Source organism: Fundulus heteroclitus, chromosome 17 (assembly GCF_011125445.2).
Source record: "Fundulus heteroclitus isolate FHET01 chromosome 17, MU-UCD_Fhet_4.1, whole genome shotgun sequence".
In the NCBI taxonomy this organism is placed as follows: domain Eukaryota; kingdom Metazoa; phylum Chordata; class Actinopteri; order Cyprinodontiformes; family Fundulidae; genus Fundulus; species Fundulus heteroclitus.
This window is the reverse complement of record NC_046377.1, coordinates 9,997,636-10,023,030: the sequence shown is the minus strand read 5'-3', so window position 1 is coordinate 10,023,030 and position 25,395 is coordinate 9,997,636. Positions and strand designations below refer to the sequence as shown.

Here is a 25,395-nt window from a genome sequence, read left to right as displayed (position 1 = left end):
CAGCCTAACGCCACAATCCCCTCTCGACCCAACTGCACACTTGAAACAATCGAGTTAGTTATGGGCTGCTTTCATTAACAAACCCAGATTCATCCATTGGTTTATGCCAGACAAGGAGGGAATACTCATCACTCCAAAGAACACATCTCCACTGCTTCAGACTTCGACAGTAGTGTCCTTTTCAACCCGGACACTTTGCATTGCATATTGGGGAAGTAAGCCTCAGCCGTGGAAACCCAGTCCATGAAGCCATCTACACATTACTTATGAGCTAACCAGAGGAACACATGATGTTTGGAAAAGTTAGTAGCAAGCGCACTTCACGACTAGACTTATTGGTGGCATCCTATCACAACACCACACTGGAATCCACTAAGCCGCTCAGAGCTACCCATCCCTTTGTGTTGGATATTTTTTTTTACATCTTTGGCCATGGAAGTGATTGGAAAACCTGAATACAATGATATGGCGGTGTGAGCAAATGCTGATAATGTAGTGACTGTTGGCACCCAGGCTGGTAATGATTTGTTTGGTCATTCCGACAGGACATAGGAAGAGAAACAGGACAACTGCATCACAGATCCTCTAATATCTGTTGACATGAGTTGTTTTATCCCCCCACATTCAGTCTTTCTTTCATTTCAAAACCATCGGCAGTGTTTATTGCTGAAAAGTTCAGTTTTAGTCTCATCTATCCAAAATAAGCTCTAGAAGTATTCAGGAAGTGGAAAGTTTTTTTTTTTTTCCTGGCTAGCCTTCCCATCAAGTCGTTAACATTTGGAGACCCCAAGGTTATGAACGCTTTGGTTCAGTGAGCTTAGAAGATTTTGTTCTACCTTTTATGCAATAATAATCACTGTGCATGGTGACCAGATCAACGTTGGCCCTCATCCAGCATGGCTTGTCAAATTCTAGTTGTTTCAAACGTTAGAGTCATCTGCTCTAACTACAGATGTGGTTCAAGTCAAAAAAAGGAATTATTCCCATTTGGCCTTTTTCCTTGTGAAAAATTACTTGAAAGCTGTGTTCTCTAAGTCTTTCTGATTTTGTGGGATTAAATTTGGTTACAGTATATGTATAACTGTAAAACACAGAGGCGTAGACTCAATGAAAAATTACCATATTGTTTTAAAAAGTAAAACATGCTTTAGTTAAATTTATAAGAATTGTTAGGCTGCCAATTATTGAGACAGTAAAGCGGAAAAATCATAGCTTTTTAACTCATATTTACCAATTTTGCCAATAGGTTTGGACTGAGTTAAATATAGTTAGACAAAAGCTAACTTACTAATAAAAAAGTTTATGCTTTAAAGCCAGAAATTAGACAGTGGAGGGGCCAGAGGCTGGTAGGGCAATGAGTGAAAAAGAGAAGTCGAGAAACGTAGAAAGAACAGTAGAATGAGTCAGAAAGACTCGGGCTGGTTACAGAGACACTGAGAAAGATTGAGATCATTGATTACTTTTCCCTCATCCCAGCATCCCGACATGGATCGTTGTCTAAGCAACAATGCAATTGCAAAGCCGACAGAGTTGTAATTCTGCCCCTTTCACTCCCCGCTAATCAGCCTCTGCCAGCTCCCCATCCATCAGCCTGTTGGCCCTTGTGTGTGTCTCTGTGTGTATGTGTGTACTTTTAATAGACTTTTTTTCCCCCCACAAGTAGGAAGTAAGAAGAGACATGGACGATTTAAGTAGACGTCCAGGTCCATGCTTGCAGTAATCCAAGTTTGATTTATTAGTCCTATGGCAAAACATAACAGAAAATGCCCAAAGTAACTCCAGCAATCAGCTCTGCCAGGTGGAAATTCCTCAGGTGGTGTATCACACTTGATTTGTTAGAGCAGTAAAGCTATATCACAGCCCTCACATTACAGTGAAATTTACAAATTACTGGACTTTTACTGCCCGACAATTTTAATACCATTGTACTGTTATAGAAAAACAGCAGCAGGGAGTGTATCGGACGAGTAACTGGTTTGGGATGAAACTGAATCAAGATGTACGAAACGTTTATTCCTGAAGTAATTACCGTGAATGTTTTAAGTGTAAGCCACCCAGTAGCCAGGAAAATATTCATGTAATTGCTGTCCATTTTTGTGTCAAAGTTTTAGACTTATCTAGACTCATAATTCCAGATCCAGATTATTTTACCCCAATTGTTTTCATAAATAGAAAAGCTTACAATGGATTTCAAAAATGTATAAAAGAAAGGATTAAAACAAACTCTTGGTCAGAAGTACTTGGAATGAGAGAAGCACAGAAGTAAGGAAGGAACAACCCAAGGACGGATACAAAAGAAACAACCCAGAGATGAAAAGATGGGAGGAGGCACCCTGGGATGAAAGAAAAGAGGAGACAACCTAAGGACAGATCAGATGGGAAGAAGGGAGCAACCAAATGAGTGAAAGATAAGGGGGATGGAAGAATTAAAGGAATGATTGATCAAAGAAAGCAAAGAAACACTTGAAGGAATAGTGGAGAGCACTTTCAAACAATAAGATACAGGATAAAACCCTGAGATAGGACTATTGTACAATTAGTTTGCTATCATTTTATCATTTTAGTCCTGCAGAGCAGGTTTGCTACTGAATAAACGGTTTGCAGTGGTCTTGTTTTTGTATGGCGCCAGTGAAAAGCCAGAGACTGCTTATATATTTATTAAGCGTGCTGTTTGTAATTGTAGGGTATGTTAAATGCTTTGTATAGAAACGTAAGGACCTATGATCACTTCACAGCACCCTCAGTAAAAACAGCAAAGCTTCACCATAGCAGCTGCCCCTGCACAAAGTGCGTAATTGTAAAGTGGAAGGAAAATGATGTGTGGACTTCACACATTTTATAACTAAAATCTTGAAACGTATATTCAGTCCCTCTGTGTCAGCTGTCAGAATCGCATAATCATCTTTCAATGCCATCGCAGCTGCAAGCCTTTTGGGGCACCAGGTATGCACAAGGTTGGAAGATGTATTCCAACACATGCATATGCTTTAATCTCGTTCCTTTTATTGCACATCTGGTTCTTTGTTTGGGCTTGTTGTCCCGCCGGAAGGTGAAACTGTGGCTCAGCTGTCTCGAACAAGCTTCATCCCCTGTACTTAGCTCACCCATTACTAAACAACAGAGATGCTGCCATGACCACTTTAAACATGGTGCGTTTTAGAGTGATTAATAAAGTATTTTCTGAATTGAATTCTAGCGTCAGTTTTGTGCCGAACATATTGTTTTGCAAGTAGGCCACAATGTTCACTGTAGATCCCATCTGACCAGAGCAGATTCTTTTAGAGGGTTGCTGTGTCCCTTACATGGCTTGCGGCATACTTTAAAAATGAACTTCTTTTGGCTTTCTATCCGTCACTCTTCTACACATGACAGATTTCTTAAGTGCGCAACAAATAGTCGTTCTGAAAACAAATTCCATCACCTGAGCTGTGCATCTCTGCAACTCCTGACATTCCAGGGGCCTCTTAGCTACATATTTAACTAATGCTTCTATGCAAAGAATGAGGATAGCGACATCTTGGTAGATTTTGGTTGTGCTGTCGTGTTTTCACTTACAGATGAAGCCTTGAACAGTGCTCTGTGAGACGATTAACAATTGGGGTTTCCTTTTAAAACCCCTATGCTCCTTCAGATATCTCCATTTTATTACTGACAGCTCCAATGTGTCTTGATGATGTTGCTTTTTTTTAAATGTTCCCTAATAAACCTTGAAATAAGTTGTGGGCCATGCATTTTTACACCTCGGCCTTCAGTAGTGCTCCATCTGAATCAGTCCTCCACTCAACTATTTTATGGCAATAAAAATATCCTATTATGCAGAAGGGCACTATAAAGAGCCGTTGCATCATAGACAGACAACTTCTGTTGCCAGCATGAATGCCATTACTGAAGAAACAAACCCGAGGTCCGCAAAGTTGTCTCCTACCTATGCTGAAATTACAGCTGCAGCACACACACACAAAATAATCATCGATGACCTGATGGAACTGCAATGATATTTAGGAAAACAGCAGCATATTACACACCACAAATCCTGATTTGTACACAAAATCCATTCTACTTTTATTCCTCATGAAGAGTTTATTTACTAGTCGTACAGATTAAAGGCCGCTACATACTCCACGGTTAGGGTGGGAAGAGCACGAAAAAAAGTTTGTTTTTGCCTCCGTCTATACATACTGCACGAGGCGCTCAGCTGCAGAAGTCCGCCCAAAAAGTTCTGTCCAGGCGTTGTGCCGAGAACATCCAGGGAGACTCTTAAAGATGGGGCTGAGAGAACAAAATGACGTCATTCGCTGCAGGAGCGAGAACAAATGTCTCGTTTTTCTTGGAGGATGTTCCAGTTCCATCAAGAAGCCCATCATCAAAGCCGATGCTGAAAGTCTAGTGGATCAGGTCATTTTCTATTTTGCCAGGCGTCCATTAAAACACTGTTAGTGCACAGGTGGTCAAGCAGGTCTGTGGTGCTATCAGAAATGAGAGAAAGAAGCTCCACACAGGCCATGTCCCCACTGGAGGTCTTAATGCTCAATTCCAATTTTTTTCTGAAATTGGATTTCTTGCGAGGTCGTTCACATGACTTTTAAAATGCTGCCTATAACCGACTCCTATCTGAACAGATTTACGGCTCCAAACTGACCTGCATGTGCAAAAGAACAGAACAAATAACACTGACTTCAGATCTGAGGGTTCACACTGGTTCTAAAAAGCCTGACCTGGTTACTTGACCTCCAAAAAAATTTGATCTAGGCCACATTTCCCTGCATTAGGACAGTTTCCTCTGCTTTCGGATCCAGTGCTTTCGCCATCACAGAAGTGAAAATTCCTGCTTTTCCAGTATTTAAGATTTCCCTCTTTTTCTTCACCTTTCTGTTGAGGAACTCTACTTCCCCGTGCAACTGCTCGCTCAGCTGTAGATCCACTCTGGTTTCCTCAAAAGTTTTGGAAATGACCATTGCTTGTTATTGTCCGACAATTGCTTCAGTGTCTCATTGTCACTTTGGTTAGACAGGTCAGCTTTAAAAGCCCAGTGTGGCTCCAAGCACCATGTCAATCAGTGGCAAATAAGCACTCTCAGCAATACAATTTGCAGTGTTCCTCGGAGGCTGTGAGATAGGCTCGTAGCTAGTTAGCTGAAAGTAGAGGATAAATCCTTTTCCTGCTTCTGGTGAGCTTTTAAAAAAATCATTCCTGAAAATGGCTTTGACAATACATCTGCAACCAAGTCCACTTCTCTTTTACCCATTGTGAATTGACAAAACAGCAATAAAATCAACACTTGTTACAGATGCAGTATGCTAGTCCAAGACTTTATGCAATCAAAGGGCGGGAATACACAGACCTTGCCATACGCCTGCTTGAAGGTACCAACTATGTCTTCCTCTTTTGTAAAGATCATATATATATATATATATATATATATATATATATATATATATATATATATATATATATATATATATATATATATATATATATATATATATATATATATATATATACACACACACACTTACAAAAAAACAATATACTTTTCATTTTGTACATTGATACCTAGAGTGAAGAGTGAAAGTTAAATTGTTTATGTGCACAAACTTGGCTATTAAAGCAAATTCTTGCCATGATTTTATTGCACTTTTATGATCTACTTTGTGTGTCTATCAAATAAAATGTCAATATTGGTTGTAAAAATCTCAAAGGATTTAGGAGATATGATACTTTTGCGAAGCAGCATAAGACCATAGTATAAATGACTTATTCCAAAACAAATCCAAGTTTCCTCTTTATATCCCAAATCATTCTTATTTGCAAAGATACATGCATTTCTACCCATGAAACTGAGATGGAACCATCAAAGCTGCTCCGGTTTCAGATTTAAGATGGCATTTATTTTAACTCCAAAAGGAGCCTGCGAAGCTAACTGCAGCGCTAGCCTGCACTGGTTCTCACCATTTATTGTATCTGTGACCCCAGAGTATCACTTTGGACGTGAAACAAGTAAAAAAAAAATTTAAACATAAAAAACAGTAAGTGGACTAGAACGGCAAAGATGTCCCAGAGTGCTTTTAAGGTGCGCAGACGCTTTCTACGTAAAAGGCACAAACATAAAACCGCACACACACACGCACACACACTTCCTATCACCTTTGTTAAAAACACGAACATATTCCCAAATAAAACAACCACATCAGACATCAATGTGGAAACACACAAACATCACCACCTGACACAAGCTATGCAAGCCCAAACACACACGTTCCAACAGGAGCAGTAATATAGCTGAAATTACTTTTGGGGCTTTGCAGGTACCGACTTAGTTGTTTTTTTTATTCTCTCTCCCTCTCTCTACCTTATCTGCTGGTAGGCTTGAAGAGGCCAAATAGGGACAGGGAACGGAGGGCGAACACACATATACGTAAACTAGCACACACTAATACTCAATTTCTCCCTCTCTCCTTCTCTTTGTCTGTTCTTCAGTCTGCCGGGCACCTTCTCCTGCGCCTTCATAAGGGAATATGAGGAGTGCTCACCTCTGTCAAGAAAACCACTGGAGCTGAAATGGACTTTATACATGCAACTGAGGCACAGTTCAAAATACAGCAGAGGCACTAAAGCACATTTCCCCTTTGGCCAGAAGACAGCTAGAGCATTTAGCATCCTGGTAAACGCAGGGCCATAGTCTCAAATGTCAGTCGGAAAGTCTGAGATGGATTCACACTTTCATCACACTGCAGGTTGAAATTTGCTTTGTAGCAGCCGACTCCTTTCTGTTCCTTCAACTTCCAACAAACCACTGTGACCGGCTTGAAAATGCTAAAGTAGGTTTGCAGGTCAAAAACAGCGTAGCAGGCAGTCTCTGGGTTTAATGGGAATGAGCACCTATTTTCTATTGGATGTTTTATTGGGGTGACTGCAGGGAAAATAGCTAAAAATGACTTTTTCGACTGGATGGGGGGGGGAAATTCACCGAGCTGCTCGGGTAATAATTACCTTGATGACCCCTGGCAAAACTAATGCCATCCACAGAGGGTCGTTAACTTCTAATAGATATTGCCGGATCCCACCGTGAAAGACAGGCAGTGTAAGGCGGAGGCCAGCCACACTATTACCAAATGTGAACACAGTTCAAAAGATGTTTTGGCCTTCTCCACAAAATATTATTTAATACAACTGGGAATAATTATGTATATTTTGTATGATTAAATATTATATAATTACAAATAGCTGGTTGATAACTTTGATACCTTCTTGCATTTTTAAATGACTGGCATCAGCCAACTAATTATAAAAGTCAACTAAATTGTTACATGTACAACCTCAAGTTTTAATCAGTCATGCTATAACTCAAACAAAAGGCGGGGATTTGCCAAACTTTAATTTAAATTTTCATCTTTTTGTTAAAATAACTGTAGACACCCCAGAATGTTGCTTTCTTTTAAAAGAACAACGCCATTTGTACATTTATTTACTTATGGAGCACTTTTAAAAACCTAAATTGCACCAAAGTGATTTCAGGGGTTTCATAAAGATATCAAGCACAATAAATGCAGCTAATAAAAGAAAACAATGAAAAAAAAAACTGAAGTAAAAGCTATATCCAGACAATACAACCAAAACAAAGAAACTGTAGCAAAAAGCCTTTCTAAATTGTTTTATAAAGAAATGTGATTTAGGAAATCATTCACTTGTCAAGCTCTCTGCTAGGTTCACAGCCCTTTGCTTTTTAGCTTGGACCTTGCAAATAATAAACCGTTATCTCAAAGAAGAGATTAAAAGGCTTCATTTCCATCTTCACAAACAATAAATGTATGTTTAACTTATTTGACATATACTTTTAGATGTAGAGGCAAGCCTTTGATCATCTATGGCAGCAGCATGAATGTTCATTTCTCTTTAGGATTTGGGCCAAAATCAAATGCACAAGCTTTGTGCATGTTTCTTTTTCTCTGAGAAAAGATCGGCTTTTAAAATAGCACCACTGAGCAAACATTGTTTGCCCTGTCTGATTCTCAGTGGGCCAAAATGAAATGAGGTATTATTTATGCATGTAGTACCCACATACCTAGCATTCTGTGGTAAAGACCTGATCCTTTTACCCCTCGTGATTAAGGTCAGGAGAGCAAATGTATTTTTTTTGGTCTGTCAAATTAGCACAGTACATATGTAAACAAACTAGATGTAATCATTTTACAAATTTGATTTTCTTTAATTCCTGTCAATTCTCTTTGTTCCTAAATCTTGTAGGACTGAATTGGGCCTGGAGCCCTCTGTATGGAAATATTTCCCCTGTCGTTAATCACTTCTGCTGCTGATGTGTTTATGACTGACAAGAAGAAATACAAAATATACAAAATGGCAGCAGCTAAAATAAATAACATGCATACTTTAAAGATATGACGGCACTCTGTTTTACACAAAAGTCCGCCAGTTTCTTGAGATTTAGGCCAAGATAAAACAGGGTTTTAGATGCACTAACACGGCATCTAACTGAAAGAGATGCAATATGTCTTGTTTAAATCTTCAGAGGCATAACAAATAGGGTAAAAAAAATAATAATATAAAAAAAACCTCTAAGAGCAGAGAGTGTTTTGGGCCCCTTCACAAAACAAAGACAGCTTCACCTTGAGATGAAAACCATGGATGGTGTAATTAGTTACAAATGGATGGGCTGATGTCTGCACTCGGTGTTTGTGTGCGTCTGTGAGTGCGGTGATAAATAAGTCTTAAGTTGTGAGGAAAGTGTAATCAAGGACAAGAAACAGAGCTAATTCAACCCAAGAGACATCGACTGTCAGTTGAGCGAGTTAAACCTTGTGTGTGCTTTATCTTTACTATTTTGTGCCATATTCAGGATCTCTGTGCCTTACATTTACTGTTTTAAGTCATTTAGGATCACCACAATGATTATCCCCCCCCCCCCCCCCCCCCCAAAAAAAAACGTCTGATGATAAAAAAAAACGTTTTATTCAGAAGGTTACATACTCCTTTGCATTTTGGAATGGCCAGATCAGGATGTCATGGCTAAGTAAGCCTGTGCTTATTTCACACATGAGTTAATTGGAGGCATCACCCCAACCAAACCATTTGTTTGAGACAAGGGAAAATCTAAAAGAAATCAGCAAATATACTGAAGATGATATTGTGAGCCCTCAGCGTGAACAAAGTCTTGTTCATCCTCGGGTACAATTTTCAGATGCTTAATGGTGCCACATTCATCTGTTCAAATAGTCATATGCAAGTACAAGCATAAATGAAATGTCCAGACATCGAATATTCACCAGAACAAAGGCTAAAGACCTTGTGCTGGCTGAAACTGGAAACGGATGACACTGGTTGACTCAGAGAAGAATAAAGCCATAGTCCAAAAACGACAGAAATAATCCAATTACAGTTTCCAGATGCACCCAGGGACAAATATCTCAGTCTGATTGCACTGATTGAACAATGTACCCATTGTTACATTGTTCTATTTGTAGGAAAAATGGAGACGCTTGCAAACGTGCAACCTCCATCCCATTTGTAAAACACATCATGTGCTTGTGTTTTGCTGCAAGACAGGAGTAGTGGACTTCACAAAATGCATGACGCCATGAGCACATGAGCAAAGGACATTGTTTGGAAATACTAAATCAACATCTGAAGACATCGAGAAGGAAATCAAAGCTTTGACACTAGTCTGCCGAACTCTGCTAAATTAGATACCAAGTAAATCCAGGACGAGTCAATGCTTTGAAATGGAAAACATTCACTGTAGAAAAAAACAACAACTTGTGAGCAAAACTGAAACCGGGTTGGTGAGCTGCACGGCCTTACGAGCCTGACTCAGTGACACGAGAGCTGCATCCTTGACCATTCATGAGGTCAACAGTAAGAAAACTATGGTGCTGTGCCGATTTCGGGCAGCCTTTAACTTGTATGTCATTACGCAACAGAAACACACATGGATGATTCTTGTCAAATCTGGGCCTACAGCCTTCGGATAATGAGCTACATAGTGCGGGCTCTCTTCTCTCCATTTACGTCCATTTCCACGAGGTGGGCTGTGCTTATATATTGTGTCACGCAAAGGATGGTGGGATCCCTCATAGCTCCTTAGCCCCTGTAGGGGATATTGGGAGGTTCCTGTGCTAAAGGAGCCATGATGAGATGTATACAGGCTCCTTTTCCTACCTCCTTCGTTACTGACTGCACTATTCGGACTTATCATGGCGAACTCTGATGCACTTCGGCTTTGTCTCAAGAGTCCGTAGCAATTAGACCTTTTCAGATGCAGCCCAGTTCTCTTAGGAGCTATTGGGAGAAACCTGTTGAAGGATCACAAAAAGAAACATTTGACCCAATTCATATTATTTAATTCAAAATTCTATGAAATAGTAAGGACAAAAACTTCTGACTTAATTCACAAAGCTATGATTATTATGGCGTTGGGCAATTAGTGAAATGTCTGAGGAGAAAATGGTGTCTTTTCATAGTGAATGTAAATGCCCAGTTTCAACTGTAATATAGACAATGGTGTATCCCCTGTTTCCTACTCCTGAATAAAACAAGATAAGCCAGCAGCAAGACTGATAATAACAAGGAATACCCCCATTGTGGAGGGAATGGGTGGCCTGACAGCAAACTAAGAGGCAAAGCTAAGCAAAAAGGCTGAAGATTACCGAAGAGCCAGAGAACTAATTAAATGAACCCAGAGATAAACATTTAATTATTTTCCCCTCTCCTGCTCATTTCCTTCACATCTTCCACCCTGCCTTGTAAGCTTCTGTAGACCTGCCAGAGTCAAAGAGAGGTGACTCCTGAACCAGTGAGTTCCCTTGCTCTAATCTCTTCACCCACTGATTCAAACCACGGTCACTAATGCAAGGATTTTTACTTGATGCCTCTGTTCTCGCCTTCTTTTATGCACCCCCCCCCACATCCCTTTTTAGTCTTTCTGCAGTCAGCCTGAATCTGGATCTGGTGGTTTTAATTCTGGCTGGATTCCACCAAGAGGGCAGGAAATAGAAGGAGGGTGGGGAAGAGAGGCTGTGGCTTGATTTAGAAGATGTTTTCGGTGAGTACACTGCCACCTCTTGTTTTACAGTGCACAAATCCATATGTTGCAAACACACCGCTTGATTTAGGAGGCTGTGGCTCACTGTGTTTGCCACACCGAGGGTCAACAGCAGAGTGGCACGGTGATAAAGTGGATTTCTCCTCAGCTGAAAGATTTAGGTTGAGGAATCTTTTTTTTATGAACTGCTGAAGTAATAAAAACCAGACACTGCTCCTCTAAGCCATACTGTCTAATGCAAAATGTAAGATTATACATGTTTTACCACAGTTCCTCCCCCACTTTCCCCCAAACGCACACTTGACCTTTGTGTTATTTGCTAATTAACCTTTCATCATCGGTTTATTGTGTGCAGACGGATTCCTATTTCATTTTGCACAAAGTCCATGAACGGTTATTAATGATGAATAAACATGTTTGGAACATGCTCACTGAGCTGTGGCTGCTGCTAGTTCTGCATGACTGCAAAACCATAGCTGCGGGTGTGAGCATACATGCTGAATATGCTGTAGAAGTCACGGTAAATATATTTCAGGATGTGGGCACGGTCGAGCAAATGGTTTCACTGGATTAAGCGCGGGATGATTGAGCACTTGAAGAGAAGCCGCGGCAAAGAAATACATCATTAGGGAAGTAACCTTACATCTAAGCTATACACAAGAGCGGAGTTTAACAAGCTAAACAAGCTTGACTTTTCAGCTTCTTTGTTTGACCTATGCAAACTTATACTCACTGGCCACTGAATTAGGTACACCCCTTTAGTTGCTTGATAGCAAAAAGGGAATGGATCAATCTCAGACATGGTGAAAGCAACTTACTAAGGTAAAAACCGACCAGCAGAATAGGGAAGAAAGCGGATTGAAGGGACTTTGAATGTGGCACAGTTGTTGGTGCCAAATGAGCTGCTCTGAGTATGTCATAAAAAGAAGACCTACTGGGATTTTTTTTAAAACACAATCATCACTCAGGATGCCTTCTCTTTTTTTCTATTATCTGTAAAACTTAAGAAAGGGAAACCGAGGCTACAGTTTGCTCAAAATTGGAGATTTGCAGATAAACACTTTACCTGGTTAGTCAATACTGGATTTCAACTGCAACATTCAGATGGTAAGGTCAGAATGTAATGTATAAACACGACAGAACAGAATGGATCCATATTATATTGCATCAACGGCGGGGCTGCAGGATATCATGAAATATTTAACTGTGACACTACTGCCACAGATTGCAAAGATTATGTCAATTATAATTAACTCCACTTTTATTGATACTTTCCTCTCTTTACCATTACACAACGTCCCTTTCCACTCTCTACGTTTAGCATCTCAGCCATTAAAAACGGTGTGTGGCCATAAAGGGAGGGTAGGTTTTTCAACTGGTTAAGTATATTATTGATGTTAGGACCATGAATAATATATTCTGCCAAATATTGCATCCAAATAGTTAGTAGCAATTGTGTCGTTGCACACACTGAGATTGTAACGAGGATTGCAATTAGATGTGGTATGCATCTGTAATCCACCATTTAAACTGATGGTTTTGCGTAATGCTGTGGGGGATATTTTTGGTACATATTTTAACTCTTTTTTTACCAATTGAACATCATTAAAAAAAAATTCTCTTGTAAAAGTGTAGGCGGTTCATATCAACCAGTATAGTGGCTAAAACAGGGATAGCTGAATAGCTGTAGCCATTCACAGCTCTGGTTATTTCGTTTCTACCAACTTGAAGATGATATAATATATTTATGGAACTGTTACGTGAAGTTTGCTTCTATAGTAGTTCCCTTCAGGATTGAACACTCTCACTTCTTGGCCGATAATTTGACTAAAACACAGTTTAACCAGTAGTTCCAATTGCATTTTTATTTTTCTTCACTGTGATAAGTGTGGGATAACAGCATTTTTGCAATATGTCCCCCACCTAAGTAGTCAATTTCCATTAGCTGTGCTGGACATTGCTTGTTTGTGCTTTGAACTCCTGTTTGTGAAAGCTTCAATCCAGATTTGCATTTTGCCAGCATATTACTTCTGCAAATGGTTCGACTGACGTCATAAATGGGGGCAAGGAACATACTTGTCTTATTTGTTGCCCGAGACAGGAGGTCGTTGAAGCACAACCAATGACCAACACTGGTGATGAGATGAGGCAACTCTAGATTAGACTGCCCTTTGGAGAGTTATGCAATGCAAAGGCAATTCATTTCTAGCGTTCAGTACCAATAGAGGCAAATCTACAATCTCGTGGCACATCAACTAGGTGGAAGTTGATGGCATGAACAGCAGCAGCCGGGCTTTGAATTGACTCATTCTTCCCTGCAACCTAAAGTCCAAGTATATTTCCAGCTTTCCCCTAAATCAGCTCTTGCAAAATAAAGATACTGCTGACTGCTGCGTGAGCTCGGCTGAAAAATTAGTCGTGCACAGTTCCTTGCAAACTTCTCATGGGAGTTGCACAACACTGCAGCTGTGCAGCGGCAAATGTAAGTAGGACATACCTAGTTTTAAAGAATATGTTTAAGTGGGAAATATTTCATTTCCCTACAGTGCTTCATTACAAATAATGCACGGGTCAACAGAGCAGCTATCCCTAAACATGTTCCGTACTCTAACACGCACCCGAGACGACACACTCGGTGAAGTCTGACTCATGCTAATAAGAATTGTGCACCTCGGAAACCTTTAAGTGATTAGCATGCATGTATATAATCATGGAAATGTTCTCTTTTACATCCACACCGTCAAGAAATAAGAGAATAATTACACACCAATTTCTATGGCTGACTGGTGCTAGTAATCAGATTGCCTTGCAATTATTACACTTTAATCACAACATAATCACCTTGAAATTCCCATGGCTGTTTGTGCGGGGGTTACAGAATCCATTTGGGAGTGTAAACACAAAGAAAAGTGACCACATCTAAAAGCGTAGGAGTAATTTGCAAAGCCCTTGTGAATTTGTACGCCGACATTCATACCCTTGGAATTTGTGCAAAGAGAATTTCTATCATTTTTTTCCATTGGCATCCTGTACAATATAACAAAAAACAAACAAAAGGCTGCAATGACCCTAGATGCATAAATGTCTAGAACCTTAAACCAGGGGTGTCAAACTCCGGTCCTAGAGGGCAACTTCTAGACGTGTCCTTGATCCAACACAACCAAATCAAATGGTTGAATTAGCTCCTTAGTCTGCAGTCAAGTCCTGCTAGTGACCTGATTATTTGACTCAGTTGTGTTGAAGCAGAGTAACAACTAGAAGTTGCAGGACACCTGCCCTACAGGAGTGGAGTTTGACACCCCTGCCTTAAATAAGACTTTGCTCAAGCACCCTTTGAATCAATTTAAGCATTCAGTTGTTTTTTTCTTCACACTTGCAATCAATCATTCTGAATCTTTGAAATAAAGGTCAGCTGTCCTTGCCAGACGGTCCTATATTTAGTTGCTGGATGTTTTAGCTAAAGCAGTGGTTTACAGAAAGGTTGCAAACGATTCAAATTATCTCAGTTTAAAATTAACAGTATTAACAAATTAACAATATCCTGAGTCCTTCATATGTCCTGGAAAGGTAGTAGGGTTAGAGGACAGAAGACCTTTTCCTCCAGAGAAAAACCTCTAGACCTAAAGAACAGAGTTCCAAACCAGTTAAAGGGAATGCGTTATATTTGGATGAAATTAATTAGTTTTGGAGCTACAAGAAGAAAATGTTTGTATTGTACAACAACCCCGAGTTTCATCCAAAAGGCAGTTCCAAGTAGTACTCTAAGGGTATGCCAATTTATGCAACCCAGACATTCAAGTCTATTTTTCTATGCATTGACATTGACATGACATGACATCCTAATGCTAATTTGTGACCTAAATTCTGACAGTTTATGTTGGAGCGTCATAGTAATAACCGTAAATATCTCTTCAAACGGTTGGCTTATTAAATCACTGTGAATAATTTCCGAAGAATTAAGCATAGCTTAACCCTAACATTTTAAGCTGTGTCATTACAAATACACTGGAAATCCAAAAAAGTGAATACAGAAGCACTCCCTTTTCTGTTCATCTGAAAGCATCCAAATAAAAGCTATTCATCTTCTGTTCATTCAGAAGATATTACATTTGAATGAGGGTAAATATTACCATTGAACAATTTTCAAAATAATATAATTCAGTCTTTAGTAGATGTTTGAATGGTAAATCACATGTTATATAATTACAAGATAAATTAATATTAAACAACTGAAAGGTAAGTATCAGATGTTCATTTGGTAATTTAAAGCAGTACAGGTTGGAAATTCAAACTTACAGTAATGCATAGTTAGTGGTGACATAGATATCATGGATTTGATAAAAAATTATTTAGGTCAGAAACTTGAGTCTTCACTCTGAATTCAGTCAAGAGACTTGACTTGGTACATAAGATTTGTTATTTTTAATCTTATGTTCTGCCTGCTGAGCTCATTAAGCCATTTGGAGGTCAAATGAACATACAGTAAATGGTATATATTGTCATTGGAAGTACTTTCTACTGTTCTAACTTACAGTATATACATTTACTGCTGTAAGTATTGCTTTCAAGTTTAATGTTGAAACAATGATTTAGAGAAACGTCTTTAAAATTCGAGGATTTGCACATTATCTTATATTTTTGTCTGCCCGATTACATAATTTTTAAACATCAAATCATCAGTTGTTATGATTAGTTACCCAGTACTTTTATTTTATTTTTTTACTCTTTCTGGAGTAATTTCTTGGCGGACAACTTTTTGCTTTTACTTAAGTAAAAATACGTAAAAATAAGTAGTGCTACTCTTGAGCACAATTTTTGGCTACTATACCCACCTCTGCTCCAAAGTCATATTTCACATCCAGGTCGTGTTACACCTTTATTAAAAAACACAAAACACCCTTTAAAGACTCCCTCGTTTACTTTTCAGTCTTTCTTACTATGTCCTATTCCTCAGTGCTCTGGAAGCGCCGCTGTCCCTCCATGCTCTCGGTCGGCTTCACATCTCCAGAGCTGCAGAGTAAACAACCGGCTGACTGCTGTCACATCACGTACCCCCTCCCGCGTACGACGAAGGAGAAGAAAATACACTACGCCGTCCTCTGCACCGCAAACATACACCAATGCCGAGCACTGCTTAGTGCATATCCAGAGATCTGACAACCCAGAAAATATCTATGTGCTGACTGTCGCAGCGTTTGGCCTCGGGTGAGGCTGCTCCAGAGACGCAGACAGACAGAGATGGACAGATAGACCACAGAAGACACACAGGGCTGTCATCTTGACTGTAGCGCACAAACTGAAGAGAAAGAGTGATGTTAGGGAAGACTGGAGAGAGAGAGAGAGAGAGAGAGAGAGAGAGAGAGAGAGAAAAAGTGATCAAAATAGATCAAAAGAGAGGGATCTCAACTGACATCCCCTCAAATGGATTCTTTATCCGTCTTTAGTTCCGTTGGTCTGTAAATATGTCAGCGCCCGACGTTATGAGTTTTCGATCAACATGTGAGACGTAAACAGAGAAACCGACAGCATTTTGATCTGTCAACAGCGCTTGGATAATTTCATAAACTGATCTGAGGCTGCGTTCCCACAGCCGGATGCTCTCGAGAGTGCGGAGATCAACCGGGCTTCGGAGATTTTAATCAAAACAGACAAGTACTCCATCTGTCTGTGATCCCATCTTTTCTGTTGCTCTGCCGCTTTGTTTTATGAATTTAATTCACCAAATTAGTTGCAAGCTTACACACTGGTCTATGGTTGGGGTAATTTTAGATAGGTTGTTCATGACTTTGGAGCAGTGTAGGCAAACACGCGTTTAAACTCTTCAGGAGTTGTAGTCAGCACCAGGGAGGATGTCCCACTCTTTATTCCAAGGGAACCACAAACATGCCATGCCTCAAAACAAGGAAGCAATACAATCAATACTTATTCTTGACAGTGTAGTGTCACCTAATTTGAGCTACAAGCACTACGTGAATTGACATCACCTCAGATATAGAAAATATAGCTTTTATTACGCAGCTGTAATTCAGAAGATGAATACTGATATCTTATACTAGCTGTTAGTCATTTTAGGTGAGTCCATTTCTGAAATATCCCTTACATCATGTCTTGTCCCTCTGGAACTTCATAACATAAAAACAGTCACCACACATGAGTGTTTGCACAATGTGAGTGGTAAATTTGTGCACTTCCCTATTTGTAAGAATCATATTTTAGGCAATCTAAGATAAGCTTTCCCAGTAGTTCTCCATCAGCAAAGGTTTGTGCACCCTTTGACATATTTTTGTTGAACCACTTTTGATTCCATAATAGCATTCAGTCTCAGCATCCCACATCTAGATTTGACTCCACCCGGTCAAAACACTCCAACTCCTCTCAGGGCATCTCGGGGGTCCCTGCATACAGCGGGCTACAGAAATCATGGATATTACTTTAGACTTCCTTTTCAAAGTCCTAAACTTTTTATTTAGCTCCAACCAAAATAAAACTAGTGTTTTTTTTGTTGGTTCTTTTATGTGTTTTTTTTTTTGTTTTTTGAGGTGGTGTTTTGCAGTCTTTTGATAGAAGCAATATACAACAAGGGATCTATTGATTTAGGTCCATAAATTAGCTCTGCTGCCATGGTAAATTTAGGAATTTCATTAACAATTAAGAATAATCGTCAGTTTCAATGTAATGGTTCAGATTAAAAATGTATTCACAAATATCACCTCGTGTAATGGCTAAATTAAAGTATATGCAAAAGTTATTAGATTAGCCATCAAGTGGGGACCCGTTTGGGTTCAGGGGTCCTAAGTGTGCAGTGGATGTGTAACTTCTACAAGGTGTAATGACAAGAGGTGGATAATATTCTATAATGTTAGCACCAATACATGCATGAGTTTAATATTTTAGACTTTATACAGTTTAAACTGTATTTTACTGTTCAGGAGCATGTGTACCTTTTTGGCTACATGACTTTTTTGTGCTTATTCTTTTTTCTGTCCATCATTATAAAGTAGATTAGTATGATTACTGTTAGGTCTTGATTCTGTTATTGGCTACTTTTAATGTATTTGTTCATTTGCAGTGGAGGGAGGAGAATTTTCCTCTCCACCGTTGCTACATGCATGCTCGGTATGAGGGATTGCTGCTAAGTCAACGGCGCATTGAAGCCGACTGTCCCCTGTGGCTACACGGTCTATCAGGATGATAGACCGTTTATATCAATGATTTGAATAAACTGACTTGCCAAAGTTTCTTTATTGTGATTCTGATTAGAATGTTAATATAAACATTTAAACCTCACTACTGATCATTCAAATTATGCAATAAGATAGCTAAATAATCAAGGGTCAGAACTGATCCTTCAGGCAGATTTCTATATTAAACTGAAAGCAACACAAAACATTTCATGGTCCTAATAAACCATAAAATACAGAAAATATAACTTTGCTTTTATCATCGCTGCACACTACCCTTTTAAGTCCACAAAACTATACATCTGAAGTCCAAATTGCAGTTGGTAAGGCAATAATTTTGCTCTCATCGGATGACATTGGCGCTCTCGTCGCTGTGCACAAAATGCATAGGAAGAGCACAACAAATTGAAAGTTTCCACACTAAAACTGCTGTCAGAATAGAGCGGTGTGGCACAAATTGAACAGCTTGAATCTGCAGCCAGCCTCAGAGACAGCAATAATGAGAGAAAGGAACAGTTGAAACAACTTGACAATGACAGCATCACTCTGGGCTGTTTTTACTTTTTACTCCATCTCGTGTCACAAGTGGTCACAACATGTCATACGATGTGACAACAACATCTGCACTGTAATTAATGTCAAAAAAAAAAAAAGACACATGAAATACTGCTTGGAATGGAGTCACAGCACTCATGACTGTAAGCCACATTAATTATGAGCCCTGCCGCCTTGAGATTGCTGCAAGGATTTAATCAACTGAGTTAGAGGAGCTTTTCACACACTATAAAGCAGCTGTGTACTGTAAGAATCACTTAGACTAATTAGAAGATGCTTTATTCCCTATTGTTGTGCACATCATTCAGTTCGTTTGCTCTTGTTGATATTAAAATAAAGCGTAAGTACATCAGTATAGTAGTGTGAGGAGACATTTAGAGCCATTTGTGTTTTCTTCACATCCATTGGTATTCATTACAAGCGGAAAGCAGAAAAGGGCAGAAAAAAAAACAGCCAAAAGAAAGAATGTAATGAAGCAAAGAGCAAGAGGTTAAGACTCAAAGCTCTTCTCAATTCTCAAACACTGTATACACGGCAGTGAGCATTTAACATTGCCAACACAAGGTTATTACCGAAGTAAAAGTGTGCTCCATTAAAAACATGCAGAGCAAAAAAGAAAAATCAAGCTAGAATTGTCAATATTAGGCACAAAATGTTGTCTACAGATGCATCTCAGTACATTAGAAAATTGTTGAAAAGTTTGTTTTCAATACCTGCTTAAAGGTTATTTGTAAAATGTACTTTAAACATAAACAAGCTTTAAAATGTATATTCCTTGTCACTGAGAGGTACCTGCATGTTATGTAACCTCCTTAAGGTGATCTCAGGTCCATTATCACTTTAGTTTTCACTAGAGTTCAGCCCTTGACTTTCTACCATACACCCATGTAGAGAACAAACTGCATTATGTTATTGGTACTAGACTCCAACCTTTCATGCGGCTGCATTTTATAACTGATAAACAAGTAATACATCAACTAATAATCTGTGCAGCACAACCAGCAATCAGAAAAAAAGCTGTTGAAAATCTGTCTGATCGTGTTAATTACTTCACATCAAACCAAAGACCAAAAACAAAGTCCCTTTCAAGGGTCTTCATATTTTACGTTGGGATTTTGAATGATAGAACAAATTAGCGCAAATTTGTGAAGTGGAGGGCAAATCATGCACTATTTTTAGTATTCTTTACACGTAAATGTCTGCTAGGTTCCCCATAAATAAAATCAATGGCAAACTCTTGAGGGCACCTAATGAGTAAAGGGATTCAACAGCCGTGCCATTTTTTTTTTTTACTGGTCAAATATGGCTGACAGTCTAAGAAGCCCTATTTAGGTTTTCCACACTCATCGGGACAAAGGTGCTCTGGCGAGAGAAGCCCAGTATTACATTTTCTACCATAAATAAAATTCATGTCAACCTAAACACACCATCTCCGCAATGAAATGTGGTAGTGGCAGCATCACGCTTTAAAGATGCTTTGCTTCATCAGCTAATCGATGATCAAATTGACATTGACATTGTTTACAGACATCCTAAATCCAATATAACAGACACTTTGCAAAACAATGAGCAAACATGTCAGTCACTAGTATTGGAAAAAATTATAGAAACATGGAAATGACTTATTACTGCAACTGTAGCAAAGGAGTGTTTTACAAAGTACTGACTCAATGTTTTCCAGTTGTAATTTCTTTAGCTATGAGAGGCCAAGGAAAAAAGGAGGAAGACTGGCATCCATTTTTAAATCTAGTTTTTTAATTAGTGGCTGATATCCTTTGATTCCTGCAGTTTGAGTCTAAATAATGGGGGCAAGCTTATCTCTAATTTCCACCTTAATTCACTGCACACCCAGGTACAGCAAGGATTTCCTTAAAGATTTGAGTCATTTTTCCATGTTTTGGTAGATATTAACATTCATATTTGCACTGCTGCACACGAGAAAGGTCATACTTCAGACGTTGGGAGTAACTTAAGTGCTGTGAAGATCGGTAGAACCCTTTGATTGGACCAACTATCTGTGCCGTTCACTACAATAGTCACTGGAAAGAAGGAACTACTTGCAACCTCCATGCATTATGCGCATCTAATTAACTCCACAATCACATCACATTTCTGAGAGATTTTTAAATACTTTTTGCTTGGTGAATTGCAGCTCTGTTCTCTGCCCGATGTGGAGGACTACACTGACCTTTTTTTAAATGTGTTCTGATCATTTTGGACCTGGTTGTTCCAGTGAGCTCTAAAGTGATTAAACCTACCACTCATCTTTAGCTCAATGGAGCTAGCCACGCTCTCTGATGTCAGTGCAGACGTGCTGAGAGAAGATGGAAAAAGGATCACTTAGAAGTTTCGCTGGAGATCCTCAGAGACAGCTTAACAAAAATACCAAAACCCTGCTAAATCTGCCAAAAAAGAGTTTTTTTTTTTTTAATCTAATGGGGTTTTAAATAACTGTCACATGCCTCTGGTTCTTTTAGATGTTTTTATTTGGTTGTAAATCCATGTGTTGCTGGTCACGTTGTTGGATTTCCTGCACTGGAAATATTTTAAAACAATTTTTTATAGTGAAAGTCTCTGCTCTGACACAGACAACTCATTCATGCTCTGCCGTGTTAGATTAATTATAGCCAGTGACACTTCCTGTTTTACGGGCCACTTTACGTCAGATGCTGCTCTCAAATTCACCTTTGGACAGTAGCCTTTCTTGTTTTCTTCAAAGTAGTATTTCATACTCTTGGTCCAACATGTCCCTCTTTAAACATGCCGTTATGCAGCCCATCAAAAGACACAGAGGTCTTGACTTAACTTAACTCTTTAGCTACAGACCAATATAAAATTCTAATTTCTACCAAAGATTTTAGAGAAAGTAATGTTCAATGACCACAGATATTTATAACTGCAATTAACGTTCATAAATAATTCCAGTCTGATTTTAAATCCCTCCACAGCTCAGAGAAATTCATTGCGAAGGTTTTTAATTTAGTTAACATATTAACGAGTTTAATATGTTAATTTATTTTTCGAGAGAAGGGCCATGCCTCCACCATACCTCGTTACCCAGCAACCTACTTATACCAAGCTCACCCAACTCCACAGCCTTGTGTTTTTTCGACCCCACCTTCCCTTACCGTTAAAGCCTTCTTACCTCATCCCTCATCCCTCTCTTCATCCCATCCCCCTAAGTGGGTTTGTGAAAGCCATTTCCAGAAGATACCACCCCCCATTCTGAGTCATATCCTCCCAAACCTTCAACCAAGTCTCCCCAAATGACCCAATCCTCGTCTTCCATTCATCCAGCCCTTCAACCCCTTTCTTTAATAAACCTTTAATCTCACATCTTTTTGGTGTGATCATTGCTAATGAAACTCTTAACCATTGATTTTGGAAACCCTGGCCTTTTAGATATTCCTGCTGCTTTTGACACTGTAGCCAATAACTGTCTGTCGACACGACTTGAGCTGTTTTTCAGCATCAGAAGCACATTGTTAACCTGGTGTCATTCCTATCTGACGAACCAAAGTTTTTATTTTGTTGGGGAAAGTTCTCTTCAGCAGCTCTGACTTGTGAGATCCCTCAGGGGTTAATCTTGGGTCCACTTCTTTTTAATCTGTACTTTCTCCCTTTGTCTTCTTTTTTAGAAAGCGTTACATCCCTTTCCGTTGATTTACTGATCATATCCGGGTTTATATGTCCATTAACCCAAAAATTATAGACATTAATTAATTTTTAATTGACATAAAAACAATTAAATTTCAGTACTTTTGGGAAATGTTGCACACTTCCTTGGCTTCTTACAGTCCCTCTGTTGATGGAGATCTGGATTTTATTAGTGATAGCCCTTTTAAAGTAGACAGATTGCTGCAACTTTTAATCAAGCTCCCCACCCCCATTAGATTTAAATTGTAAAAAATACAACTATATCTTCCAATTAAAGATGTGCAAAAGGTAACTCATGATCCTCTCGTTGGTGGCTGGCTCCTAGTCTATTTCATAATGGGTTTTAAGGTTCTACTGATTACTTTTACTTTTTTTTTTTACTTTTCTCAACACCTTCACCCAGCCAACCATTCTTTTGTCTACCAGTCAGCTTCTCTTAAATGCTGAGTCATTGATGTTGAAACAAAGTTGAGCAGGCCTTTGCCGTGGCTGATCCAAACCGAGTACTTTATCGTGTCAAATCTGGACCACAGAGAGTTTTAAATGCATTAAATATGCGGAAAACCCCTCAATTCTCCTTGAAGTTTGATGGAAGTGAGATATGAGCATTATTGCCAAATTTTGCGAGACAAACAAGCAACCAGCGCAATAGAAAGAAGCCCAAAACCAACTGCAACCCACCACACATGAAAGGAGGGGGTTCAGACGTAGTATATGTAGACGCTTCACCCAGCGATGTTAACACATTGTGTAAATAAATACGCATTTTCATGCCAAAATACATTTTCCATAAATGGTGTTGCGTATTAATTAATGTTCATTATTTATTGTTCTTTTTTTCACTCTCACACACATCTAACCCTAATCTGATCATCTAATCCTGTGTTTTCTGTGCACAGCAACAACAACATCATATTTTTTGCGTACCGTTTGTATTCACGTGCATACACAGTTTTTTTAAAAGCCTGGGAAAGTGTTAACAATTTCCAGGGGATTTGTGTTTTACACTTTGCTTGCAACTGAGGCAGTTGCTTAATATCCTTGATGTAGAACCGTTTTGCACGGCTTCTTGCATGTGCTGACACTAACTCCAGGGTACTTCATTAGGCAGTATGATTCAGCCTTAGTGTGTCAAATACAGAGACGACAAATTAACAAGCACTAATGTATGGTGTATGGTTTAGGTTTCTGCAATATTATCAGCACGCAAAACACATATAAACTCATCTTCACAATCTCAGCGCAAAATGGTGATCTGCACCGCGTAATCTACTTTCAACAGTAACTGCCGGTTATTGCAGCCGTTAACTGCATTAAATACGGGCAAAATTGCTCCCTCTCCCTTTACTCCCATTGGCTCCTATGTCAGCCTAGACTAGAAAAGACCCAGCCAATATGGCGGCGACACAGAATATGCTCCAGCACGTAATGAGACGTCTAGTATATTTTTTCTATACGTAGGAGTGTTTGAATGCGGAGGGTTGGAGGGATATTTCAGCCAGTACTGTGTCTGTAGCACGGCAGTGCAAGCGGGTATCTAACGCGTTTATCGTCACTTATTTTAGAATCCAAATAAGTGACAAATGAGCTTCACTCATTTGTTACTCATTGGGACTCTACGCTTCTTCAGGAGTGCTGCTTGTAAAGACTTTAATGCAATCAACTGGTTTCCCTTATATAGGACATTTTTGACCAATCTGTATAATCTGACCCAATCTGTATAATCTGATTGAATTTGACTTTGTAAAGTGCCTTGAGATGAAATGTTTCATGAATTGCCACTATATAAATAAAACTGAATTGAACTTCATTTTCAGAAACAAGCCCAAAAAAACGCAACCCGCGACTCACGAAATTTACAAGTGACTTTAAAAAAAAAAGAACCCCAAAGTCGCTTACAATATGAAGACTTGGCAACACTGAATATGAGACCCACATTGATCTGGTAGTTGTAGGTGATAATTGGTATTTTATCCACTTTAAACCTGAATGCACAGAACTTCTATCAGTTTATACTGCAGTCAAAGCAGTTTGCTATGCTACTGGTATTGATTACAGAGATACTCCAATAACAAAGTTATGATGTGCTGTATTGTGTAACCCTAGTTGAAAACCCATGTATCCTTTTCCTTTCAGTTCACAGTTCTGCCGTATTTTCTCTTGCTTCATCATTTAAGACGTAATTAAAAGTGCAGTTTAAACATAGCATGAAAGCCTTTGCGGGGCAGTGAAGAGGATGGAAAGTCAAGTTGCTTTTTTCCAGTTGGAGGAAACAATAATACTGAATATAATAAATGCCATTTCCTACCAGTTTCTCTGGAAATCTGGATGAAGGCCTCCACTCCGCTCTCGCCATAGTTGCCCTCCGAGGCCAGCGTGGACACGTAGTTCCACTCCATCGCTGTGACTATGTCCATCATGGCCTGAGCCTGGTAGGAGTCTGGTGGCACCACACGGGAGAAGAAGTCATAGCGGCTGTTGTCGCTCAGCTCTGGGGCAGTGGAGGCATAGCTGATCTGGGGGATCTAGAAGAGAAAGAGGACTGTGGTGACGAAAAAGAGCAAAACAAAAAACAAAAAAAAAAACAGTTTTCTTTTAAATACTTGTTTCCTGACTCAGTGACAATTTCAAGTAGACAGAGGACCTGGAGCAGTGGGAGAGACATGAAAATGGCAGGACGTTGACAAAATGATAGCAAAGTTGACAATCCAAAGTTGAGAGAATGACAAAAAAAACCACACAAACACACGTGTTGCTTCTGATAGGCAACGTAACAGGCCGAAGGTGTTCATTGGCTGACAGGCAGATAGATTTTTCCCTGACAGCGCGGGACAGTAGAGGTGGGCCTGTACCTGTCAGTGTTGACAAAAACACACACACCAACGTCGGTTACATCTCATTGGCATTCAAAAGGGGTAACACTAATCTGCCAATCTCAACACAAACATC

The 25,395-nt window shown here is 39.3% G+C and overlaps 1 protein-coding gene across 1 annotated transcript in view; it reads right to left on the bottom strand.

The window, feature by feature from the left end:
- The window catches only part of grm8a (glutamate receptor, metabotropic 8a), a 354,028-nt gene that overhangs the window by 192,665 nt on the left and 135,968 nt on the right, over positions 1-25,395 (bottom strand). The window contains exon 4 of the mRNA XM_021320621.2: positions 24,755-24,971. Coding sequence (XP_021176296.2) covers positions 24,755-24,971 — 217 coding nt within the window. The remainder of the gene's footprint in view (positions 1-24,754; positions 24,972-25,395) is intronic.